Source organism: Corvus cornix, chromosome 2 (assembly GCF_000738735.6).
Source record: "Corvus cornix cornix isolate S_Up_H32 chromosome 2, ASM73873v5, whole genome shotgun sequence".
NCBI lineage: Eukaryota > Metazoa > Chordata > Aves > Passeriformes > Corvidae > Corvus > Corvus cornix.
Genome location: NC_046333.1, coordinates 150,421,002 through 150,445,188, shown reverse-complemented (window position 1 = coordinate 150,445,188; position 24,187 = coordinate 150,421,002). Strand labels below are relative to the sequence as shown.

The 24,187-nt window shown below is 39.0% G+C and overlaps 1 protein-coding gene across 6 annotated transcripts in view; it reads left to right on the top strand.

Annotated features, from left to right (window-relative positions):
- The window catches only part of TRAPPC9 (trafficking protein particle complex subunit 9), a 462,128-nt gene that overhangs the window by 64,569 nt on the left and 373,372 nt on the right, over positions 1 to 24,187 (top strand). For all 6 annotated transcript variants that reach the window (XM_039548554.1, XM_039548555.1, XM_039548551.1 and 3 more), the window contains 5 exons: positions 298 to 424; positions 1,990 to 2,122; positions 3,359 to 3,519; positions 10,460 to 10,612; positions 19,918 to 20,042. In XM_039548554.1, coding sequence (XP_039404488.1) covers positions 298 to 424; positions 1,990 to 2,122; positions 3,359 to 3,519; positions 10,460 to 10,612; positions 19,918 to 20,042 — 699 coding nt within the window. The remainder of the gene's footprint in view (positions 1 to 297; positions 425 to 1,989; positions 2,123 to 3,358; positions 3,520 to 10,459; positions 10,613 to 19,917; positions 20,043 to 24,187) is intronic.

The window sequence follows — 24,187 nt, the reverse complement described above, 5'->3', positions numbered from 1 at the left end:
GGATGATATCTCTGACATTTTTACTGTGCTTGGGTATAAATTTTTATTAGTTTTTCATACATCATTCCCAGCTCAGTTCCTGAAACATGTTTCCATGTTGAATACAAATCCTGCTGTAATTCTGGATGCACACTGCAGTCACTGCAACTTGAACCCCAAAATAACTGCTATGAGTAAATTGGAATAAATCATAAAAGTTTGGCTGATGTAATGCATGGGATTAAAATATAAGTATGTAGCATAAAAATGTAAGTGTATATCATAAATGGATTTATCTGTGTAACGTGTTTTTTTCAGGGTCTGTTGACAACTGGAGTAGAATTTGAATCTCTCCCTGCTGCCCTTTCCCTCCCTGCAGAATCTGGTCTCTACCCTGTGACTCTTGTTGGTGTTCCCCAAACCACAGGGCAGATCACTGTCAATGGTAAGAGATGGCTCCAGTCACTCTGCGTGGGCAAAACAACCTGAGTTTTACACCTCTGTGGCTTGCATGGCTTTGTTTGCCACGTGTGTGTTCACCACTCTGAATTCTCCTCAGTAAGTAAAGGAAAAAAGCAGAAGAGGGAATCTGTTCCCTGTACCAGGCTTCATTAAAAACAGCCTGATGAATCACTTGGTTGCAGCAGCAGTAACAAGCACATTCTTGGAGTATCTCATGTGTGAGAGGACGAGGATAATGAAATCCAGCTCCCCTTTATTAATGCTTTCATTTGGAAAGCTTCTGAGGAGGATTACTTGAACTTTTTTCTTGAGAATGCAGAAGATAATCTTGCAGGGTTTTTTTTTTCTTAATTAATTGTGTTCATGTAAGATTACAGAAATTTTTGCCGATTGCTTCCGTGGAAACAATTTAGCCAGGGTGTATGGCCTGTTGCAGTCAAGATATCATTTCCTTAATAAGCCTAAATAAAACGGTGTTTGTAGTAAGGAAGAAAATTAAAGACCTTTTACAAAAGATGAGCAGACCTAGAAAAGGAGGCATATGTGGAGAGGATGGATTCAACATGTAGTAGGAGTGAATCATCTTACCAAATCACATTTTTAAATATGTCTTCCTGGAATACAAAGTTAGGATACAGGATAAGAACCATTTTAGTAAAGCTAAACACTAAAAGATTATGGCTTTGAACTTGAAGAAACTCTGTTCTCACTGAATTTTTCTTAAGTGCTTTTGTGTCTGCTCATAAAACAATTTTTCATGTGATTTTTTTTTCCCCAGAAACTATTTCAGTGAATACAGAATAGCATCAAAGCATTCAGAACATTTGTACTGTAGTTGTCTCCTTTGAGTTCCACGTACTAAAAATGTATTGCAAGTAGAGGAGTTGATTTCTGTACTTGGCAGCTTTTTGTGTGTCAATGTATCAAATTTTCCTTCAGATATAACTCATAAATACTGCCTGGTAAGGAATCAGTGGAGAGGTATTTTTCTACTAAATTGAACTTTCAGAAGTTGTGGTCTTCTGTGGCAGGTGTCTGTTTATGCATGCATATTTTTTCCATCAATAATTTCCTTTAGTATTCTTTTATCCTTCTGGATGCAGTTGAGATTCTTTCCTATAAACATTTTTCTGAGGAAATAGGGAACGTATGTTGGAGGTTGACATGTTTTATGTGCACCAGAGAATTTGGTGATGAGGTATAAAATGGTGTCCATGCTATGACTTGTGATGTTGATCTTGTACAGAATTCTGCAGAAGTTACTGTAATGCAGAAATCAGAGGCTCTTTACAATTTCTTTTATTTTACATGCCACAGATGCAGAGGTGAACACATGTGTTGTTTTTACATTGTCAGGTACTTATAAATGTTGTTATTTCAGGGGTTTGAAAGTCCTGTACATATTATGTGTCCTGAGAAGATTTTCCTGTGGAGAAGGTGGTGTTTTGGGTAGCAGATGCACTGACAAGACCTGACCAGTAAGCTTAGTACTTAAGACCTGCCAGAAAGCAGTAAAATTCACAACTGATGTTTTCTTCTAAAACTCAGGTTATCATACTTCAGTTTTTGGTGTCTTCAGTGATTGCCTTCTGGACCATCTGCCAGGAGTGAAGACCAATGGCTGCACTGTCGAAGTCATTCCAGCTTTGCCAAGGGTGCAGATCAGCACCTCCCTCCCAAGGTGAGAAATTAAATTAAATTATGATTTTGTTGGGTCATATTTAAGTGTTAGTCACATGCTGAATAAAAACTCTGCCATCTGAGTGTATAGTCAATGCTTGAGAATAAGACATAATCTGTGCCTGGGTTCTTTGCTTCAGAATGCAAACCTGAGTTTTTTGTTCTACTGCTTGAAATCCTGGAATTTTATAGAAATATGTGGAAATAATTTGGCAATACTCTTGTGCTCAAAACCTTGGTTTTGGGCAAAGAGGAATGCATCAAGCCAAGAATTCACAGTTTATATTTTAACAATCCAGTCCAGGTGTCCTTGTTAATTCAGATCAATTATTACAGAAGAAAGAAAAAGAGAGAAAAATACATGGAAGAATCACTAATGAATACATGTACATTTATACAGTGACTGAAAACATGATTTTTTTTGCTTTTTAATATGCAATTCCATGATACTTTTTTCAGAATATGAAGGGAAAAAAAGAAATTCCTTCTTCCCTTTCACTCCACATGCCCAAATTTCAGAACCCTGAAATGCTAACAGTACATGACAGTACATTCTGTATGATCAAAAAATACTGGTTTGAAGTCCTCACCACAGATCTGTTCTGAAAGACTGAAATCTGCTCCTGTTTGTGGAGGCTGCTTGTCGTGTGGTAAGGAAAGACAGGATCAAAGGGAAGGATGGCAGGAATACCTGCAAAAAGAAGTGGAATTATTGGTCATTAATCTCAGTAACTTTTGTCCTTGTATCCTTGATGCTTTCTGACCACTCTGCATTAGCACAGAAAATACAGTCAGGAATGGAACCTCTGCCCATCTGTCTTGTTCTGCAACCTCCTTCCCTCGTTCATGCTCCAAAGAGTTCATTTCTAGTCCTTGTTTCACCTTTCACACAGGGAATTTTTCCCAGGATCCACTGCCCTGAGGTTTATGCCCTGCACTGTCCACTAAACCTGCTCATTGTAATGACCTGCTCTTGATTTTCTTTTACCTTTTCCCTTTCTTACAGTTTTTACAAGTAGTTTAACAAGCTTTCAGAGTTAGAATATATATTTTGTATTGTTTGAAATCTGACTTGTCTTATGCATAAATTATTAATTTTTGTCCTCAATGGGTCTAAAAAATAGGAATGGAAAATGGTATCTTCAGCAGAAGTTTCTGAGTCTTCCAAGAACAGTGAATACAGTAACCTGGACAGGCTTTTAACATTTTCATCATAATACTTTGTCACATTTTGTAGGTCTGCTCATACACTTCAGCCTTCTTCAGGGGATGAAATCTCCACTAACGTGTCTGTCCAGCTGTACAATGGAGAGACCCAGCAGCTCATCATTAAATTAGAAAATATTGGAACAGAACTGTTGGAGAAACTGGAGGTGACAGCAAAAACAGTCACCAAGGGTGTGTATGCTGATTTATATTTGGAAATAATCATGCTGACTTCTTCTCTGTTAAAAGGGAGATTATTTGTGTTATACTTCTTTTAGGTCAGTTTAGAATAAATATCATAGTCCCTGTTACAGAGCTGAAATAATTCAGTTTGATTTTATTGTAGGAATATAGGAATGAATGTAAAAGTGTAGAGAGATGAAAGGAATTGTAGAATCATCTGTGTGTTAAGGGTCACCTGCTTTTTGGAAATCTAGATCTAATTTCAGTGTTACTTGGGAAAAAATCCTGAGGCAATTACTTGTAAAGAGGAAGAATCTTGGGTCTAAATTATTTTCTCCTTATGTCTAAATATGCTGATTAGTTCATTAAATAAATTACTATTAGCAGTAATGTTGTCCTACTTGAGGGAGTGGAATTAAATAAACCTGTTTATATCTACTCAGTGAGCAGTAGGAAAAAAATGGAGAGAAGACTTTAAAAGACAAAGCAATAAATAAAATAAGCTATTGTGAGTTAAAAGAATAATTGAAGCTCTGGAAGAAATACAGCACATCCCCTGTGTACACTTAATTCTGTTGAAATACTCTGGCCATGTTAGTATTAAAAAGTTGTCTGATAGATGAATCCTGCTTTTGTTTTGTGATTTTTTTTTTTTGGTTTGTCCTCTGAGGCATTGTTATGAAAATGATCTTAGCAGAAGAACTGCAGGTGACAAGCAGCATAATCTTTACTGACAGTAGAAATACCTTACCTTATTGCAGGTTTTATTCTGTCAGTGTCAGAGCATTAAAATGCAGTGTGATACGTTGTGATTTCTGTTCATTTCAGTATTCAAGCTCAGAATTTTTTTATAAGAGAGTATCCCCCCCTTTCCACAACATCAGAGAATAGGAGTTGCCAATCATCTCAAAATAGATTTTCGGTCTGAGACTTGTTACCTGGAATAATTTTAGGAGTTGAAACATATGATGACTTCTTCGTATTTCAGAAATTCCAACATGCTCCTCCTGGGCCAGGGGCTGTATGTATGAAATGGAGAGGCCAAATACAGCATTCAGGTGAAATGGAAACATTGATGGAATGAAATGTATTAAATGGTTGAATATATGGGCCTGTGAATCACATGTAAATCAGAATTCTTGTATGTAACATTACACAGTTAATGGGTTCATAGTGTTGAAAGAGAGACTTATGTCAGCTTTAAAACCACCATCTCTCCATGATAACTTCTGTTAAAAACAGTGGGGGAAAAGGAAAAGAGTTGATAGACTCGCCTCTAAGTTCAGTAAAACTTTTAATTGTAATTCATCCTGTATTTTCTTTCTCTATAGAAGATGCTTACAATGAAGTCCCTTTGTGTAGCTGACAGTGTTTCAGATGTTATTAGGCATGATAACTGTCTATCAGAAAAAGGAAGATTTCTGATGAGTAAGCTATAAGCATGCATGCTCAAAAAATGCAACTTAAATCCCTATCTCAGAAAAAAAAGGAATGAGTTTTGAGAGGCACTGAATGATATTTGTTCTGACAGTGTGAGAACTGTGCTATCAGAATCATGCAATCAGAAATGTCTGTCTGGGCAGAGACCTCTGGAAATCATCTTAACCTTCTTTTGAAAGCAGAACTTAAGGTGATCCAGGGTCCTGTCAGGCAGAATGTTCAGTTTCTTGCACCATCTCACAGAAGTGAAATGCACCCCTGTATTTGGAACTGTGTGCTTGAGATGAGCTGTTACTGGATGAAAAAAACCCAATTTAAATTAAGTGTGACTTTTTACATGACTGTGCTGTGGAAACAATGTAAAGCACTGGAAAAGACTGCCCATGCAAGAGGAGCTAATGGTCTACATTAAGCATGCAGTAATTATGTTATTTCAAATGTGATTGCATGGAGGTGTTGCAAAGTGTCATAGAATCAATCACTGAATGGTTTGGGTGGGAAGGGACCTTAAAGACCTCGGAGTTCCAATTCTCCTGCCATGGGCAGGGATACCTTCCACTATTCCAGATTGCTCAGAGCTCCATCCAGCCAGGTCTTGAACAGTTCAAGCAATGGGGAGTCCACAACCTCTCTGGACAACCTGTGCCAGGGCCTCACAGTAAAGAATTTCTTCCCGATACCTAAGCTAGTCCTGCCCTCTGTCAGTTTGAAGCCATTCCCCTTTGTTCTGTCACTACATGCCCTGTCCAAAGTCCCTCTCCAGCTCTCTTGGAGCCCCTTTAGGCACTGGATGGGGCTCTAAGATCTACCCAGGGCCTTCTTTTCGCCAGGATGAGCAACTGCAACTCTCTCAGCCTGTCTTCGTAGCAGAGGTGCTGTGATCAACTTAGTGGCCTCCTCTGGACTTTTTCCAACAGGTCTTTCATGTCAACAGGTCCAGCATGTCTTTATTGTGTTGGGGATGGACCTTTGCTTTTTTTCATTTTAAGTCTCTTCCATTTTAGTTACGACCATAAATTTAAACAAATGCATAGGGATGGAGTGATGGCACAGTGACATGGGCTTGTGGTGGTCAACGGGGAACTAAAGTTTTGTAATGTCAGCAGCTCTGTTTGGTCCGTGAATACATGCATGGAACTCATGAAGGCATGACATTAAACCATCTCAAACAGCATCACAAACTCTTGGTGTTATGCATCAAGATGAGAGGATATGCAGGTGCTTATGAACTATCCATAGTGTATTAAGAAGTTGTCTCTGGTTGTTCTGTACTATTCCTCACTGAAATGTGCCTGTTCAAACTGCTCAAGGTCTCCTTGAAAGCTGGTGGTCACCTTCATCTGCCTGACCACAGCTTGCCTGTCAGCTCAGGAGCCTGTGAGAAGCTGTTGTCCCATTTCAGCCAAATACACAGAGCTTTCAGTCAACCTTTGTTTCACCTGATTTCCTTTGGTTCTTTTTGTCTTGGCAGTTGCTTGTGAATCTCTTGCAGCTGCTGCCTGCCTGACCCATTTCCCTACTTTCTGTGTCTGGAGCCACAGCTTTTAGCACAAAGATGAGTGTTGTAAATGGCAAACATTATCTTTTTTATTGCTGTTGGAATTACTGGATGGGATTTGCTGTTGCAGTGCAGTGACCTGACCCCCCTCCCTTGTTACGGTAGCATTTATAGTCAGTCACTTTCCTTGAGGAAGCCAACTTCTCTGGCATTGTTTTGAGTGGTGTCATGTTAATGAGAACCTCTGGAGGTAAGACTTTCCCACTTGCCTTCCCTTACTTCCTCTCCTCTGTCACTCTCAGGTGCAGCTCTTTGGGTTTTCCACTCTGGCCCTTAGATAAGTAAGAACTTGAACCCCCCCTGTGCAGTTCATAAAGGGCATCACAGGGTTTTCGAGTCCTTCAGCAGCCGTGTGTTGTGGAACAGATCCTGAGGCAGCTCAGCAAGAGGGACTTGTCATGCTGCCACAATAGACACGTCTGTCATGGCTTTTAGTGTCTCACTGCACCCCTGAGCCAGGCTGTGGCATCTGTAGGTTGGACATCACATGCCCATACTGTCAGGGCCAACTCTGTGTCACCTTACACTGTCCCTCACCAGGTCAGACAGTTTAATCCTTTTTTTGGAAAGATGACCTGTGCAGAGCTGGATGCCTTCCCACCCTTTGGCTGCAGTCAGCTCTTGTTAGAAGCTTGTTATATCTCAGTTGAGGGAGTGCAGTCCAAAGGCTTTGATAAACCAGCTATTTGATCCACTCAAAATCCACTGTTTTTGAACTTGAGGCTTGAGAAGAGCCCATCAGGCAATCTTAGCACAAGTGGTGAGCCCAGCTACACAAACTGAATGAACCCGGATGATGAAGCAAATCCTCATTGATCTTTCCTAGAAGTGACTGACCTCTGGAATTTAAACATAGAGAAACAGGTTCAGCTGTCCAGCTGTATTCTTCCCATGGCCTTTGAACACATCTGCTAGACCACAAATGAAAAATCTACTCTGAGGTTCAGGAAGAACTGTGAATACCCAGGACTAGATCTATTTACCTTTTTTTTTAGCTAAAGAAAACTTTGTAAATTCTTTCAAATTGGAGTTGGGTTTTTGTGGTGGATTGACCCTGGCTGGATGCCAGACACCCATCAAAGCTGCTCTGTGACTCCCCTCCACAAATGGCCAGGGGGCAAAAATATAATGAAAGTCTCATGCGTTAAAGCCCAGGAGAAATCACTTACTGATTACTGTCACAGACACAACAGACTCAACTTGGGGATATTAATTGAATTCTATTACTAACAAAATTGGATGGGATAATAAGAAATAAAATGTATCTTAAAAACACCTCCCCCCTCCACCCCTCTTTCCCAGATTTTCCATCTCCTTGCACAGTGCCACTGGGAGGTGGAGATGGGGGTTATGGTCAGTTCATTACACATTCCTGCTGCTGTTCAGGGAGAGGAGTCCTTCCCCTGGCTCCTCCCTGGAGTGCAGGGGAACCTCAGCTCTGGCACCTGGAGCATCTCCTGCCCCTCCTTCTCCACTGACCTTTGGTGTCTGCAGAGTCGTTCCTCTCACATATTCTCATCTCTCTGAGCACAATTACTTCTGTGCAATAACTTTTTTTTCTTCTTAGTGTGTTATGACATTGTAAAGAACATAACAAGTCCTGCAGGTTCATTTCTATCTACCAGGTCTAGGAGAAGTCAAAATGTATGAATGCCAATGCCTGTGCATTTAGAACTGATAGTTATTTTGAGTTTTTAAAATAAACTATAGCAAAAAGCCAGTTTTACCAGGGGATTTAAGATTGAAAAGAACTGAGGTTCTTGTGATCTCAGAAGAGTTTTCTATCAAGTTTCTCTATGCAAAATGTCAGAATGGATTTTTTCTTTGGCAGACCTTAAAATCTGTTAAAAGTTAGATTGGCCTGGGATAACCCAAAGTTGGTTTCTGGGTAAGCTTTTACATGATATTTGTTAGGATTTTAGTGATTTAGTATCCAGTAAAATGATGAAACAGGTTGCTATTTACAACTCCTGATAGCAGTTGCTTTTAACTTCAGATGTTTGCTGAACGCAGATTTTGGACTCGAGAAAGACCTGAATGCAGGCTTGCCCCAGATTAGCCTTCCACTGAACTGAAAGGTCTGAAGCCAGAGTATAATTCACTGTAATAGTGATTACTGAACAGGGTCAACATTGTTAAACTATAAACAGTGTCAGATAAATATAAATTAGGTGTCTCTCTACAGCGTAACTTTTAGCTCAAGCATTTAGATCTTGTATTATAATTACTAGTGTTAATTAGAAAATATCTGCAAGGGCTATTCTCACTTCAAAAGTCTTTTCACTTGTAATGTCTTCAAATAAATCTCATACTTAATGAAAACGTGTTGTGGAAACAGTTTGGTGCTCCACTGCTTGGGATAAGTCCTTCTTTGTTTACACTGAGGGAAAACATTCCTTTAGCATATTGGATTTTCACTTGTTAGGAAAAGGGGATAGAGATTGCCATACTTTTTTTCTTGAAAGTAGAAGAAAATAATCAGAATGGTGATATGGTTCCAGCTAAATCATTGGATGAGGTGGAGGTGACTTTAAGGAAACAATTATTGTGAGGATTTTTTACTTTTACCTCATCTTTGTGTTTATGAAGAAATCTGTACTATTGATTTGATGGGGAAAGACAACACAACACCTGGTGGTCTGTGAGAAGAATATATTTCAGGCAAAGCTGTTATTGTTTAGGTAGAAGTTAATGGAAAAAACATTCTCTTGGTTTTCTCCTTCCCTAGAAAAGGAAACCAAAAGTTTCTGTGCAAATCAACATGATTTGGACATAATCTGGAATTCTGATTGCTGTTTTTGAAAGATCCTTTATTCCAGGTTTAGTTGTAGAGGCAGTCTGCCCACCCTGTCCCCTCACATGTGGATCTTAGATGATGGTTTTGGAAAGGTGCTGAAATCCCAGCGGATTTTAATTACCTTGCTCTTCCCAAGTAGCCTGGGAGGATGTAGAGATGAACTGTGTGACTTTCAGTGGTCCCTGTTATGCAAAGCTGTGCTCAAATAGTGTTTAAATGAGCTTTTAGAAGAATTCTCCAATATACTTTGGAGATAACATACATTGCTGTAATAGATTGATGTATTTTTAGGACTCTCCCAGTCAAACAGTCACTTTTATTTTATGTATCAATAGACTTTCTTGTAGTACTTTGCATGGTATGGTTGCATATATGAATCAATTTAGGGATGGGGTGGGTTGACCCTGGCCAGAACTGAAGACCCAGTATAGATGAACAGTAAATTCTGGGGTTTTTTTTTCTCTTGTTTTATTTTCTGGCATGTCAGGCTTATGAGGGAGGACTTACAGATCCCCTATCTCATATGAACCAATGATAAATAATATATTAAACAAATTTTCTTCTGTCACAGAATAATCCTGTCTGGCAGCATCCTTAATGTTTGGCTCTAGTAAAAAGCTGCTTCTCAGCTTTACAGAAGGACTTTATAAAAAGATGAAAGCCAGTAGTCTTCATTGCCTTCTCCATTACTCAATAAATAACTGAATAATAATGTTACAGCTGTTTCAGAATTCCAACTGATTAAGTTTGGTGTATTTTGATGAAAAGTGCTTTGCATTCATGTGACACCTCCTGAGCTGAGCTGTGTAAGATTCAAAACTACATGAACTTTTAGAACCCCTGCAGGCTATATTTAAAGTTTATATTTAATGCTGCCTATTGTGCAATTTTTTTTTCTTCTGGTAGTGGTCTTCTTCACTTAAATTCGTATTTTGAGCTTTGTGATCTGTATGATTCCAGATCAGTGTCAGTATCCAGTAACTTCTCTATCCTTCTAGTGTTACATTACATTATTTTTTAATACCTTAATTCTGAATATTTTAGATTTTAAACAGGACATGACAAATTGGTTCATCCTCTCTACAGCAGTTCAAAACTGAAATTTCCTTAATGCAGGGCTTATGCTCATGAAATATTTACTTACTTTGATACAGAGAAGCTGTATGGAGATTTCTTGAGTTGGAATCTAGAAGACACCCTCTGCCAGTTTCCTCTAAAACCTGGAAAGATTGCAACATTTACTGTAAACATTAAAGTGAAGCTGGACTTTTCATGCCAAGAAAACCTTCTTCAGGATCTCAGTGATGGTGAGTTTTTCATTTCTCCTTGTTTAGGAGGGTTGTATGTGCTGCTGGAAACACTTTTCTAACTGCTGTGCCATTTGTGTTAAACTGATTTGTGATGTGGCTGCGTGTTTGAATATTTGTGTCTTGTAAAGCAAAGACAACCCTTGGCTGAGCTCTACAGATTGAAGGGTGAATTTTTGAGACAGCTGTGGGCATGAGAGTCTCACCCAACTTCCCCATCATAAGACCTTGCCATGGTATCTGTTAAAATATTTTTTGACAGTGTTTCTGAGGTATCTCTTTGTATCCTTACCTTATGAAGGTAAAGAAAAATAATTCACAAACATTAGTGGGGTTTAAAGAAAAATAGCATTGAGTTGATATTTAATTATCCAGGACTGCAGAATTCTGAAAGATTGCTGAGTGCAGTTTTGCCTAAAGTGACAGACTGAAATTTAAGGCATAATCCCCCTAATATTTGTACTGCAGAGAAAGTCTCTTCTGCTTAAACTTATTTTGAATAAAAGGAAGCTGCCGTGTTTGCTTCTATTAGAATTATTTGGAATTACAAGTACCAGGTAACTTGTAATAAGGATTCCCTTTTTATGATAAACACACAGTCTTGCTGGAGTAATTACTCAGTAATTTTTTCATTTGTCTGCTATGTTTACACTGATTAAATTAACTTGACAAAACAATATATTCCTGTATTAAAAACTCTCTGTTATTTGAATTCTTCCCCAGTACTCACTTGCACGGATGCATTACCATTATAAGTAGTCTTTCAGTATAGAAAAAAATACAACAAAATTACATGCAGAGCTTATTCAGGTTGAATAGGAATGATTTCTGCGAGTTACCTTGCAAATGCATGTAGACAAAAATCATAGTAATTGTTAGTAATGATTGAAAGATTTTGGTTTTGAAACCTCCCTAATATAAAATATAAAGGTACTTTAAAAATATTTTAGGACTTAACTGCACAAACCCTACAGTGTTGCTATACTAAGGTTCAATTTAGAACTTGCTGAAAATGCTGATAGTGAAGAAAGAGCACACCCTGATATTGTGAAAACACAGGTGCCTGGGAATTGAGACTTTGAGAAATGCCCTTGATAGCAAGTGAAATTATGTAGACTATAGATATGTATATATAGATACATAAACACACATATATATATAACATTTCTTTCATTTTCCCAGTGTCCAAAAAGCTCTGAAGCTGCACTTGTCTAGGAGCTTTTCAGACGAAATAACATAAATCCAAAATATTCTGTAGGAGATAAAGATAACATACTTCTTGGTATGGATACTGAACAGTTGTGGGATTTGGGATTTGGATTTCTGCCTCTGTTGTTTACCTTTATCCAACTCTTATGGGACCACAGATGAACAAAATCTTTGAAAAACATTTTTACCTTACCATTTCTGCTTCCTGCTTCTCCGGAAAATTGTGTAACTGGAGCCTGGAAACAATTCAGCCTTTCCTCATTCAGTGATGATAAAGGAGTAGGATCCATTAGTGCTTTGTTGGAACTTTGGTATCTGTGGGTGCTGTGTACTCTGTGTCCTTTGAAAGTGTTATTAGAGATGCTAAGTATATTGACTATTTAGTTGCTACTTTATTTTTTATGTATTGCTTTTAACTTCACAAATGCTGTACTTTCCAAAGAGTCAGGTAGGAGCCTGATGGGAAGAAGAGTAAAGAGCTAGAAAAATCAATGGCAACTATGACATGGCTTTTAATCATAGGGTAGCTGTGGTACCTTTTTCTTTTGAAGACCAACCACATTTACAGTGATGATCAAAATACTTTTGTCTTAAAAGTAATGTCTTTGGTAGGGCAATTTTTACTTTCATGTCTTTTCATTTGCTGCTGGAATTGTTCCCTTTTGTGCTGTTTGTAATCAGGACATGGTGCAGAAGGAATAAATTACTGATGTTTCTGATGATACACGTTCATCCAATTGGAAAGTAAACCAAGTTATCAATCAGAATTGGCTGATGTGTGTTGATGCTGTGCTGTCTCACAGAGAAAAATGTTGGGTGTGTTTCTAGATTAAAGGAAGCAAAACCACGAGTGGCTGTACAGGATCAGATCAGTGACCATCCAGTCCAATATCCTAACTGTGACAGTGGCTGAGAGCAGATTTCAGTGGGACAATACAGGAAAAATTGTGCACATACTTCTGTTTTCCTCTAGGCTTTTGGCCTCCAACTGTTGTTAGCTCAGGAGCTTCCAGGGCTGAATATGGTTTCTCTGGTTTTAGGCACTGTTAGTCATCTTTAGTGGGTTTCTCTTTCCTAAAATTCTTCATTCTTCCTGTCAGCACTTTACAATGTGCCGTGGCAAGAAGAGTCACAGCCAAATTAATTTTTAGTAGCTTTGCACTTACTGGTGTCCTTGTGCGTACAGGTTTTTGTATTGCATGAGAGAGGTAACAGGACATCTTCCAAAGACGGTTCCTGCAGTGATTTGATGCATTTCCCCAGGGTACTGTCACAGCAGACTGGAGACTTCTACCTGGCTTAGTTGTCCCTGTTATGGAAACTGTTGCACATGCCAGCCTTGTCTCTTTGAACTCTCAGTTCTGTATGTTTGAGGGAGGCCGTACACACTCTTTGAAAGGTGATCTATGACCTAATGGTGCTCTTTATTTTGGTTTATATTACTTTCCTTATAATCATGGGGTAATGCACCATTTATCATTTGCTTTTTTGACTGTTGCTGAGCATTGATTTGGGAGATTCATGAATATCTGAACCATAGCTCCATGATCTTGCTTCTCAACAGAAATGATATGCTGAGAGCCTCTTACCACATGTATAAGTTTAGGATTTTTTTTCCCATTTATTTATGCTGAATTTTGGTATTTTATTGGGTGTTTTCTCCTGTGCAACAAAAGACAAGATGAGAAGAAATGGGCTCAAGTTGCACCAGGGGATGTTTAGATTGGATATTAGGAAACATTTCTTCACTGAAATGTTTGGAAAACATTGGAACAGACTGCCCAGAGTGGTGGTGGAATCACTCCCTGAAAAGTGTTCCAAAAAAATGTATGGATGTGGCACTTGGGGACATGGTTTAGTGGTGAACATGAAGGTGGTGCTGGGTTGAGAGTTGGACATGATGATCTTGGAGGTTTTTTCCAACCTTAACAATTCTGTGATTCCATGTCTTAAAGTCAGTTGACCAGGATTTGGGAGATCCATGCAGAACATGTGTTTGCTGCAAATTCTAGCAAAATTTTGGATCTCTTGATCCTCAGCTGGATGGTGCAGGGTTCCTTCTCTGCACGTCCTTGGCTCTCTGGCCAGGAAGGTCAGTGTGGATATTTAATTTTATTCTGGGGTAGCTACACTGAGTGAGGCAGGGGGAAGCCCTCAATCTGCCCAGTACAGCCAGCTGTAAGGAGCTGAAGCAGTGAGGTCTCTTGTCACCTGTTAAGGTGACTAAAAAGGTCAACAGGATACTCACATTATGAGCATAATGAATTCCCCTTTCCAGCTATTATACTGTAATTTCTGAAATTCAGCCTTCCCCTGACACTGAATGGGGTAAGAACAATAGCTGCTCTTTCTGGACTATAAGGTACACGGTGACTTGTTTGAGGATTTTAAAAAAGCTCCTGTTACGTGGGGACAGTGTTTTGCAAAGTTAATGAATTAATTTACAAGGAGTACTTCATTATGTAGAATGTTAATGTTCATTTATTCCCTGTATAGGGAACCTAAAGACAAGTGTGAGAATATTTAAATTCATAAACTCATCAAAGGAACTAATTAATTACATGTTGAGAGAGAAGCAAATCTATGCCTTAAGTCTCTCCTTCCCTTCTCTGGGGGGGGGAAAAGGTTGCAGAGAAATAATAGCATATTTCTAGAAGCACTAATCTTGAATATTTTTTAACATTGTTTTGCAAGACCAGTGTATATTTCATACTCACTTTGTTGTTTTTCTGCTGAAATGGTCAGATTTTATCTACTTCAAAATGTCCCTGCACTTACATAGTGTATAAAAGCATGACAAAGCTTTTTTTTTTTTTTTTGTTGGAATGAAACTTGGTTTGGAATTTAAATGTGCACTTGACAGGTCTTTCAAGAAAGTAGCCTGGAGGACTTTATTAGGATAATGGTATCACTGATGATGGGGTCCTCAGAGATGTCCTCAGAGATAATACTCCTCAGAGTATTATCATTTCCATGTTACTCTGCTTGGTAGCCTTTGAAACACTTAATCATTCCGAGTATTCTTTTGAAGTGACTTCATTTCTAAGAAGTTTTTTTGTCTCTGTAGTTTGAAGATGTCAGGTTGCTTGTACTGTTAAAATGAGTAAATGAGTTTTTTCCTTCTGTTCAATTTTTTTAAAATACAAATGCTTCTGTGTCCTCCATAAATTCATCACTGTGTAACTTCAAAAAATATTCTTAACTTTTTGAGAACTTCTCATACAGAATTATTATTGAATTCCAGCTTCAGTAACTTCAGAAGATAATTACAGAGGATAATCTTCCAACTGCCTTTAAGATAGATAAATAATCTTGTCTCATGATTTGACTAATATAGGGTGGGATTTTTTTAACAGTATATAAGTGCCATAGTACTTCAGCCTATACCAGTTGTACCAGCCACCAGACAAATACACAGAGGGACTGGTGTTTCAGACCCCAAATCTTTACAATGTAAATCTCTAAGACAGACATGAGGCAAATAACAATAAATTGGTTATTGGCACATACAGGCTAATAAACCTGCCATCCTGTTATGCTGTTCCTTTGCTGAGGATTTTATTTTAGCATCTAATGTAATCTGCATAAATAATCTCTAGTGTTTATTATGAATTTCTTTACACTTCGTTTGTTCTCTTTCATTGCATTCACCCTTATTGTAAATTTATCTCCCAATTTTAGTTCAGTTCAGCAACCTCAGGACATAAATCCTTTCTTACAGTGCATTTGTTATTGTTAATTATTGTCTTCAAAGGTAGTGGAGTTTCAAAGAAGTGCTCAAGTCTGGTACATGTCATCTGTGCCCTGCTCCTGGGGAGCCAGAGAGCTGATGCATTCCCAGGAGCTTTGCCTGGAGTGCTGCTACCTGGGGTCCCTCCTTTGACAGTCTTGAGCATGTTCTTGTGAGAGGGAAGGAGCTGCATCTCAGTGCCCACCTGAAGTGTGAAGGGTGAAGGGGATTATATTGCCTCAAACTGTATTCTGGTGTTACTCTACTCTTTGTTGCTGCACACAGCAAGTTTCTAGAATTCTGACCACTTCATAAGAATACAGTTCTTTTTCTAAGGAAAAAAAAGGCATTCAAGTTCAGCAAGCAGAGTCTGTCTCCTGTCTCGAGTTGTTTTTTTTCTATTTTTCCACATGTTTAAAGTACTTTAAAGCTATTACAGTGTTCTTATGAGATGTTGCATACCAAGAGGGTTTTGTTTTGAAATTTCAATCAGGGAAGGATTGACAAAATAAACAAATGGGTTGAGGTGGCATTTAGCTTTCATATGTTATGATCAAGCTGTGTACTTTCCAAAACCTCTAGGATTCTATGACACAGCATCATAGAATGGTTTGGATAGGAGGGGACCTTAAAGCTCATCTCATTCCAACCCTCTGCCATGGGCAGGGACACCTTCCACTATCTCAGGTTGCTCTGAGCCCTGTCCAACCTGACCTTGAACATTTCCAGGGATGGGGCATCCACAGATTCTCTGGGCAACCTGTGCCAGGGCCTTACCACCCTCTGGGTAAAGAATTTCTCCCTGTCAGTTTGATGCCACCCCTCCTTGTCCTGTCACTCCACAGCCTTGCAAAAACTCCCTCTCCAGCTCTCTTGGACCCCTTTTAGGCACTGCAAGGGGCTCTAAGTTTTCTGCAGAGCCTTCTCTTCTCCAGGCTGCACAGCCCCAGCTCTCCCAGCCTGTTGCCAGAGCAGAGGTGTCCCAGCCCTTGGATCATCTTTGATGCCTCCTCTGGACTTGGTCCAGCAGCTCCACGTCCTTCTGATGTTGGGAGCCCCAGAGCTGGATGCAGCACTCCAGGTGGGACCTCACCAGAGCAGAGCAGAGGGGCACAGTCCCCCAGGAAACATCCCTGGGCTGCGAGGGGGATCCCTGCTCTGGGCCAGCAGACCCTCCTGCCCTCCCTGGAATGGGCTGCTCAGGAACGTGGTGGAGTCACCATCCCTGGAGGTGTTTCTGGAAAGACTGAACGTGGCACTCCGTGCTCTTGTCTGGTTGATGTGGTGGTGTTCTGTTGTAGGTTGGACTCAATGATCTCTGAGGCCTTTTCCAACCTAAATGATTCTGGGATTCCTCCTCCTCCTGCCCCTCTTGGGGTCCCTGTGCTACTGTTCAGGAAGCTGCAGGAAGCAGATCTGCACTGCTGTTGGATTGTATGAAATTCTCCTGGAAAGAAGGAGCACTTCAGGCTAAAATCTTCCAGTGTTTCCATCCCGTGTGACATCGATTTGCCTGGGCACTGCCTCAGAATCCAAACCTCTCTGATGTCCTGCTGTCAGTGGGACAGTTTATAAATGTTTCCTTGCTGTGGAGTTTGAGACCTCCATAGCTGTGATATACCTGTTGGAAAGTGTATCCATTTTTGTCCCCTGGATCAGGCCAGTGATCCTTGCACAGCACAGGACAGGAGCTGTCCCATGCCACCTCTTCCTTCAGTGCTCAGTTACCATGTTGTAAATCTACGGGTTTAACTCCCTGAATGCACTTTACCTCATTCAAATAAGAAATTGTGTGGGATTCTTCTGTGCAGTGTTGCTGGGAAAGTGGCTAATGAAGCTAAATTGACAATTTACTTAACATTTGAGAGGAGAGGGGAAATGCTGGTAAGAGATTTTGCTCTGATGTGACAGCAGTGACTGGGATGTTAGAAAGGCAAGCTGTGTTTTTGCAGTTACCATGGAAAAAGTGTTGGTCATATGCTGTTACCATGGAAATATTCAATGTGGATTGTTGAAATTAGGAAAATTTCTGGACAAAGTAGAAAGACAATTATTCTTTTTATAGTACAAGGCTGCTCAGGCTGTTTGACAGTAGGGATTGACAAAACTATGGAGGATTTAGCATCTTCATCTCTTTAAACTTCATGAGAGAAAATAAAACATAGGAAATATCAAAAAAGATAAGTATCAGTAATGTAAAACTTCTGGAGAACTGCTTCATTGATGCTCAGTTTTCTCCTGCCATCATTAAGTTCTGCAGCCTACCAGGGTTTTTAGCAGGATTTCCCCTCTTGTGACTAATGTATTGCAGAGAAGCTGGGCAAGGTCTTTTCACCATTGCTGCCTGGTCAAAGAATAGAAAAACCAAAATAATTAAAAAAATAAATTGTTTGCAGCAGAACGTGACTTTTTTTTTTTTTGTCCTCTGGAAGAGAAGTTGACTTGAGCAGTCCAGGCTGTGAAGGGCTGAGTCATTTGCAGCATAACAAAATGCCTGGCACTGGCTCTGTGAGAGTGACACAGACTTGAGACAGAAAGTTCAACCACTACAAGTTACCTTGGACTTCCCTTTCATCCTGATGTCTCCTTTCCTAGAAAACCTCAGTTTTCAGATACAATTTAGAGATTAAAAAAATCTCTTCTTCCCAGAGAAAAGTTTTAAACTATTGTCTTTTCTTCCCCCCCACCACAGAAAACAAAAATGAAATGGGGTTTTAAAGAATAAAATAATTAAGAAAGGCATTAGTTGTATGTCTGTGATGTTGTTTTAGGTATTATCTATTCCTCTCTCAAAGAAAAGAAAGCTCATGCCATATAAAACATGGAAAATCTGATTAATGCCATGCAGATTTTCATACTTGGCTCTTTTCATGTTTTAATTTGTAATTTTATGCACCAGTCAGTGTCAGTTTTTGTTCTAAATATAGAACTAGTGAAAATCATTTATCAGTTGGAGAAGAATATTTTTCCTCAATTAAAACGTCTAATTTTCATTTTGAAAGAGTGGCTTTCAAAGCCTGTGGTCAAATGTAGTTCTGTATTTATTCCTGTGTTTTGTCTCATTCATGGGCCTGCTGCATTGCCACAGGCAGGGTACTCTCACCTGCCTGTCCTGCTCTCCCCCAGGAACTGATAGAAGAGGATATTTATTCAGTGCTAAGGTGCATTTTAGAAGTAGTTAGTGAAGGGAGTTGCCAGTAAGGGAATGTGGGAATTTTCCCTTTGTTTTCTCATTTGGACACCTGTGAAGTTTAATGAAGCAAAACCCCTTTCATGTTCCATCTCATTCTTACGGTTTCTTCTTTTGAGGAACATATCCTCAACATGTCCAGATTTCATAGGAGCAATTTAGGAAATATGTTTGGGTTTTGTGTAACACTTTGGTGTTTCCCATGCGTTCAGCTGTATGTGTCTGCTGCTGTACATGAGATCTTGCTTGTATTGAATTGTTGTTGGTGGATTGCAGTTGCTCTGCACAGCATCAAGGAACAAAGTCCTGCTCTTCTTTGGATGTAAATCTAAATAATAATAAATACTGAATATAGTTTTACTGTATGTTAAAGCTTAATTATTTTAATTTTCTTGTTCTTCTTTTTTTGATTCAGCAGTAATTTTCACACATTTTAAGTTTGTGCTGAGAATGTAGCCTTGGTTGGGCTGAGAACCCCAAATATGCTGTGGTGCATTTATTTACCTTAAAGTTACAGCTTTTTGGCAGTAACAGACACTATTAAGTTGTTCTGTTGTATCTTGCTGCCATCCTATGTGCCTAGTACCCAGACTGGGAGTAAACACCAAACTGGGGATTCCTATCAGGGTATTTCTTAAGCTTTTTTGTTGACTCTTACAATGGAAATCTTAAGTTTCCATTTTACCTCCTTTATAAATGAGAACTATTTTATTTATTTTTATATCAGAAGCTGTACAAAATGTGCCATCTCTATTTTCTGTCATTTTCCACAATATATGCTTGAAAAAGAAATCCTCATACCAGAAATTAAAGATCCTAAGGAGCTGATAGGGTCACTGTCATGGAAATCCACAAACTTTTATCTTTATTTTAATATTGTAAATGTTAAAATTAATTTTACATTATTAACTCTGACATCTCTGTTGTGATATTTCAAATGCAGTTGCCATCCTTCCCTGTGATCTTCACCGAATTTTTGGTGTGGTCAAGTTCCATTTTTTTGGTGTCCTGGGGGAAACAGCCAAATAATCTTTGTCTTTTGTTTTGTCTTTTTGTATAAGAGGTTACTATTATTTTTTGTGTCTTTTCTCTCCCTTTGATAATACAGATGTAAATTAATTGGAACAAAGGATAGCATTAGATAAGCAAAGTAATTCAGTTTATTCTCTGTTCCAGATGGAATCAGTGTCAGTGGACTCCCACTCTCCAGTCCTTTCCGGCAGGTTGTCAAACCAAGAGTGGAGACCAAACCTCTTAATCCCCAAGAAAGCAGCAAAGTTGGTGATTTCAGTCACGTCAAGGTAAGGGAATGACATCAGAATAAGTAAATCCTGTGGTTTTTCGCTGTACTGTGCTATGGTTTGTTGTGTGATTAAAAAACAAAGGTTTCCTTCTCTCATAAATATTTCCCTTTGGTTTCCTTTAGCACAGCTTGATGTTCTGTGTTTGCATTGTTACATTAGAGCCAACAAACAAAGAAGATGAAGAAAGATCAGGCTAACAGTGGAAAGTGCAGAGTTGGTTATCACTGTGGTGTACTGGGGGAGCTCTCAGCTCACCTCATGGTGCTTTCTCATGCTATTTACTCTGTGGGAAGGTGCTTCTCTATGAACTCTTGGCTTTCTTGCAGTGAGGTTTTTTTTAGTGGTGTGCATAAAGTAATAAAACAGAATAGTTGAGAGAGTCAAAGGAAAAGTAAATAAAAGTAGCAGGGTGGAAGAACAGTTGTGTAGGTGGAAGCTGCACTTTGCTTACCAAGAGTCTGCCCTGGACAAAGCTTCTCTTTGCTTTTTTGTGGCAGATCTTACCTGTTGAAGGTGTAAAGTTGTTTTGAGTATGAAATAAGTTTAGCTTCATAATAGCCAGATTTGAAGAAGATATAATTTAAGATGAAAATAAGAAAAAATATGTAAAAATATTTTGTAAAAATATGGACTGCAGCACTTCATTGGTCTCTTCCCAGGCTTTGGTGAATGTTGTGTTGTGTGCAGTATTTGATACATTCCCTCCACGGATCCGTGTTCTGCATCAGCTCATCCCATCAGGAATTAGAGCAAGTGTTGTGTACAGTGCAATATTTGGCCTCGCATGTGTTTGGCTGGGAAGCAAACACAGGCTCTGCTTTTCTCAGTGACTTGCTTTGCCTGTGAATTTGCTTCCTTCACAGTGAGAATATTCACAATTCTATCTGAGCAAGAAACAGGTGAAAATGTTAATTTGTAAGTGTGTTTCTTTTGGACCATTAGCACTGCTAATTCGTCATCAGTTGATTCTGCAGCACAGAAAACATGATTGCAGCATAGGAAAGGTGTTAAAAAATTACTAAAGCCTTTGTATTTCATGACATAGCAGTGTGTTTCCTAATTGTTTATAAATCAGTATGACTGAGGAAATAATTTGCTATTTAAGTGAATAAAATGTCCAGCATTAATTTTCAAGTTCAGAACTTTGTGTAGAGTGTCTGACCTGTAGACACCTCTGAGTCAAGGCAGCAAGGGGAGTGTTACTTCAACATAGGATTAAAAATCTGGAAATGCAGAATTTTGCACCAAATACATGAAGAAAAAAGCATTTTGGTGCACTTTTTACTTGTCAATCAGTTGTCCTGGCAACCAAGAACTTGCAGGTTCCCAATGATCTGTGTGATAATATTACAATGATGTTGGAGGGCTGTGAAGCAGAAACTTGGTTTTTAACAGTGTGTAGCAAAACAGTGTGATGGGAAGGCACATGCTGGATCCTGTTGCCAGGTTTATGGGATGAATTTTGATTTAATTGGTATTTTGTGATGGAAGAACCATTCAGATGATCAAAACTATGTTGAGTAGAGAATACACATTCCAACAGCATCAAAGGGTTCTTTGCTGAGTATATTTTCTGTGTCCTGAGCCTGCTGTGTATGACTGCTGTACAGAATCTGTAGTGTGCCTCGAGTTTGTCCCAGGAATACTACTATAAACTATAAACCAGTAATTTGATCTGCTTGGATTAAAAATGCCTATGGAGCTCAAAACTGTTTAGAGCTATCTTAGAGAAATGTTTTTTGATTCACTGGACTATCCACATAAGTCTCTGTGTACATGGAGAGACATAGAGGGTAGTGGGCAAATGACCAGAAAAAATTACCTGTTGTAACTGAGGAGATGCATTTGCCTGTTCAGCTGACTGCATTACCTCTGACTGGTGGTCATTCTGTGATAACAAAGTTTATCCAGTTTTGTACATTCACTCTTTCTCTGTAACACACGTTATTTCTGCTTGTGACTTCTCTCTGTTTTGGCACTGCTCTTTAGTAGGAAGCAGTGTAAGAACCACCAGTAGCTTAAAATGAAAGCGAGATAAGTTCCAAACCATAGCATCAGGGAGTTACTGTAAACAATCCAGTCAATTAAGCATTTAGAGATACAATTAGAATGTGCTGTGGTCCAGTTTTCTTGGCTGAGTTTTGAGAAATTTGCTGTGGTTTTGGATTTGACTCTCTCTGTTTTAGGCTGAGTGTCTTTGAGTACATGAATTATGTTTATTGTCAAATGCTTTTGCTCAGACATCACTGTCTGAAATGGAACAAGCTGGGATCTTCACACAAGAGATGGTCCCAGGTTCCCTTTGATACTGAGTCTCAAAATATTTGGTATTTATGAACCTTTTTGAGTTCCCTAGAACCTCGTTAAAAGATCCTTGGGTTTCTCCCTGTGGCAGCAGAACAATTTTGTGGGCTGTTGGTTTGTCCCTCACGGTGCAGTTCGGGATGAGTGCTGGGTTACATTTGGTTTATAGTTGTTCCAATTAGAGTGGTTTGACAAGGACTAATGTAAGAAGCAAGTGGGAGTTTTTAAGTTAAGAAGCAAGATGGATCTTAAACAATTTGTATGTGTGGTGAAAACACTCTGCTGTCACTTTATTCATGATTTAACAATAGGTGTCTGATGTGAATATTCAGGAGTAGTGGTTATTTTTCAATCCTGCATGCTGTGCATAAGCTCATCTTCAAATAAAAGTGAATATCTGCAAATGAAAGTGAATGTAAATCAATGTTTCTCATATTGCTGATTCTGAAATGTCCTTGTTCAGATATTTATAAGCCTCATACTTAAACCTTCCCTCCCTACTTGTTTGCCTTACAATTTTTGTGCTTCAGTCTTGGATATTGCAGTCAAGCTTCTCTGCAATCTCTGTTTGCAATTTTGCTGCAGGCTCTCTCCTAATAAACCGGTCACTGGCTTCTGGAAATGACTGTTACAATGAGCTCATAAATTCAGTGTAAAAATTGCTTTATGACCTCATCATAAAGCTTGCTTATACCCTCAAGCTGAATAGGATCTCACAGTGTAATAGTATGTTCAGATACTCTTTTCTGCTGTTCAGTGCTGGGTAGTTGTGCTGAGCCGTGTCTAAACTCCTTGGTTGTTCTAGGGTGTATCTGCATGAAAGGATGAGTTACCCTGCTTCTCTCTGCATTGCTGTGGTGATACTGGCGTGCAAATGTCAGTTTGGAGGCTGAATCTGTTACTTTTTGAGTAACACTGCAGTGCGTTTAGAGATATTAAACAATTCTGTGTCTTAATGCAAAAGCTGCAGTGAGAAATTTAACCAGATGTCATAATCTCTCAGCAAACACAGTATCAGTTTTAACCTAGGGAATTCTGCACTGCTTTTCATGCTTGGAAGCTGAGATTATGTGGTGTAGTCTAGTTCTTGTCAGTGATGGAAGAAACACGCTGGCACTTCACTCCATATTCCAAATGGACTTGAGCTTTAGAGATCTGTCTGACCCAAATGAAAAGTTGAAATGGACAACTCTTTTAGCTGGGTCATGAAAACTTTGAAAGCATATTGTGAGTTTTTTAAAACCTTGGTTTAAGCTGTTAAAGACACACAGTGCTTGCCGGCCAGTTGCTTGGCAGACAGGGCTGGTTTATAATTTATAAGGGATTTGGCTGACTTCTTTATTTGTTTTGAGACTTGTTTGTTCAGGAGAATTTCCCTCAGCATCCTGAATGTGAGCTGTAACTCTGGAGATTCAGCTGCAGAAGCTGGAGAGATTTAAGGACTCTCATAAAACTGCTCTGTTCCTGCACTATCAGTAAATGGTAGGAAGTGTTAAAATACAGTATGTAGAGCTAATTTAATTTAACACACTCTCTTAATGTATCTTTTCTGATTTAGTCAGCAGTGTATTAAGATGAGATACAGGCCTTAATTGGATTTTTTCCTATTCAGTTCTCGGGCTCTCTTCTATTTGAAAGTGTGCTAATAGGGATAAACTTTATATTGTTGATACTTGAAGCTCTAACTCCTTTTACTCATAAGCCTTACATCTATTCTAAGTTTTAAGCCCTTAAACAGAACAAGTGGGATTTTTCTGTTGTTTAATTTTTAAATAATTTTGGGTGCTGCTGAAGTTAGTGTGGATGTTGAATCTATAGAATACAACTGAAATTTAGAT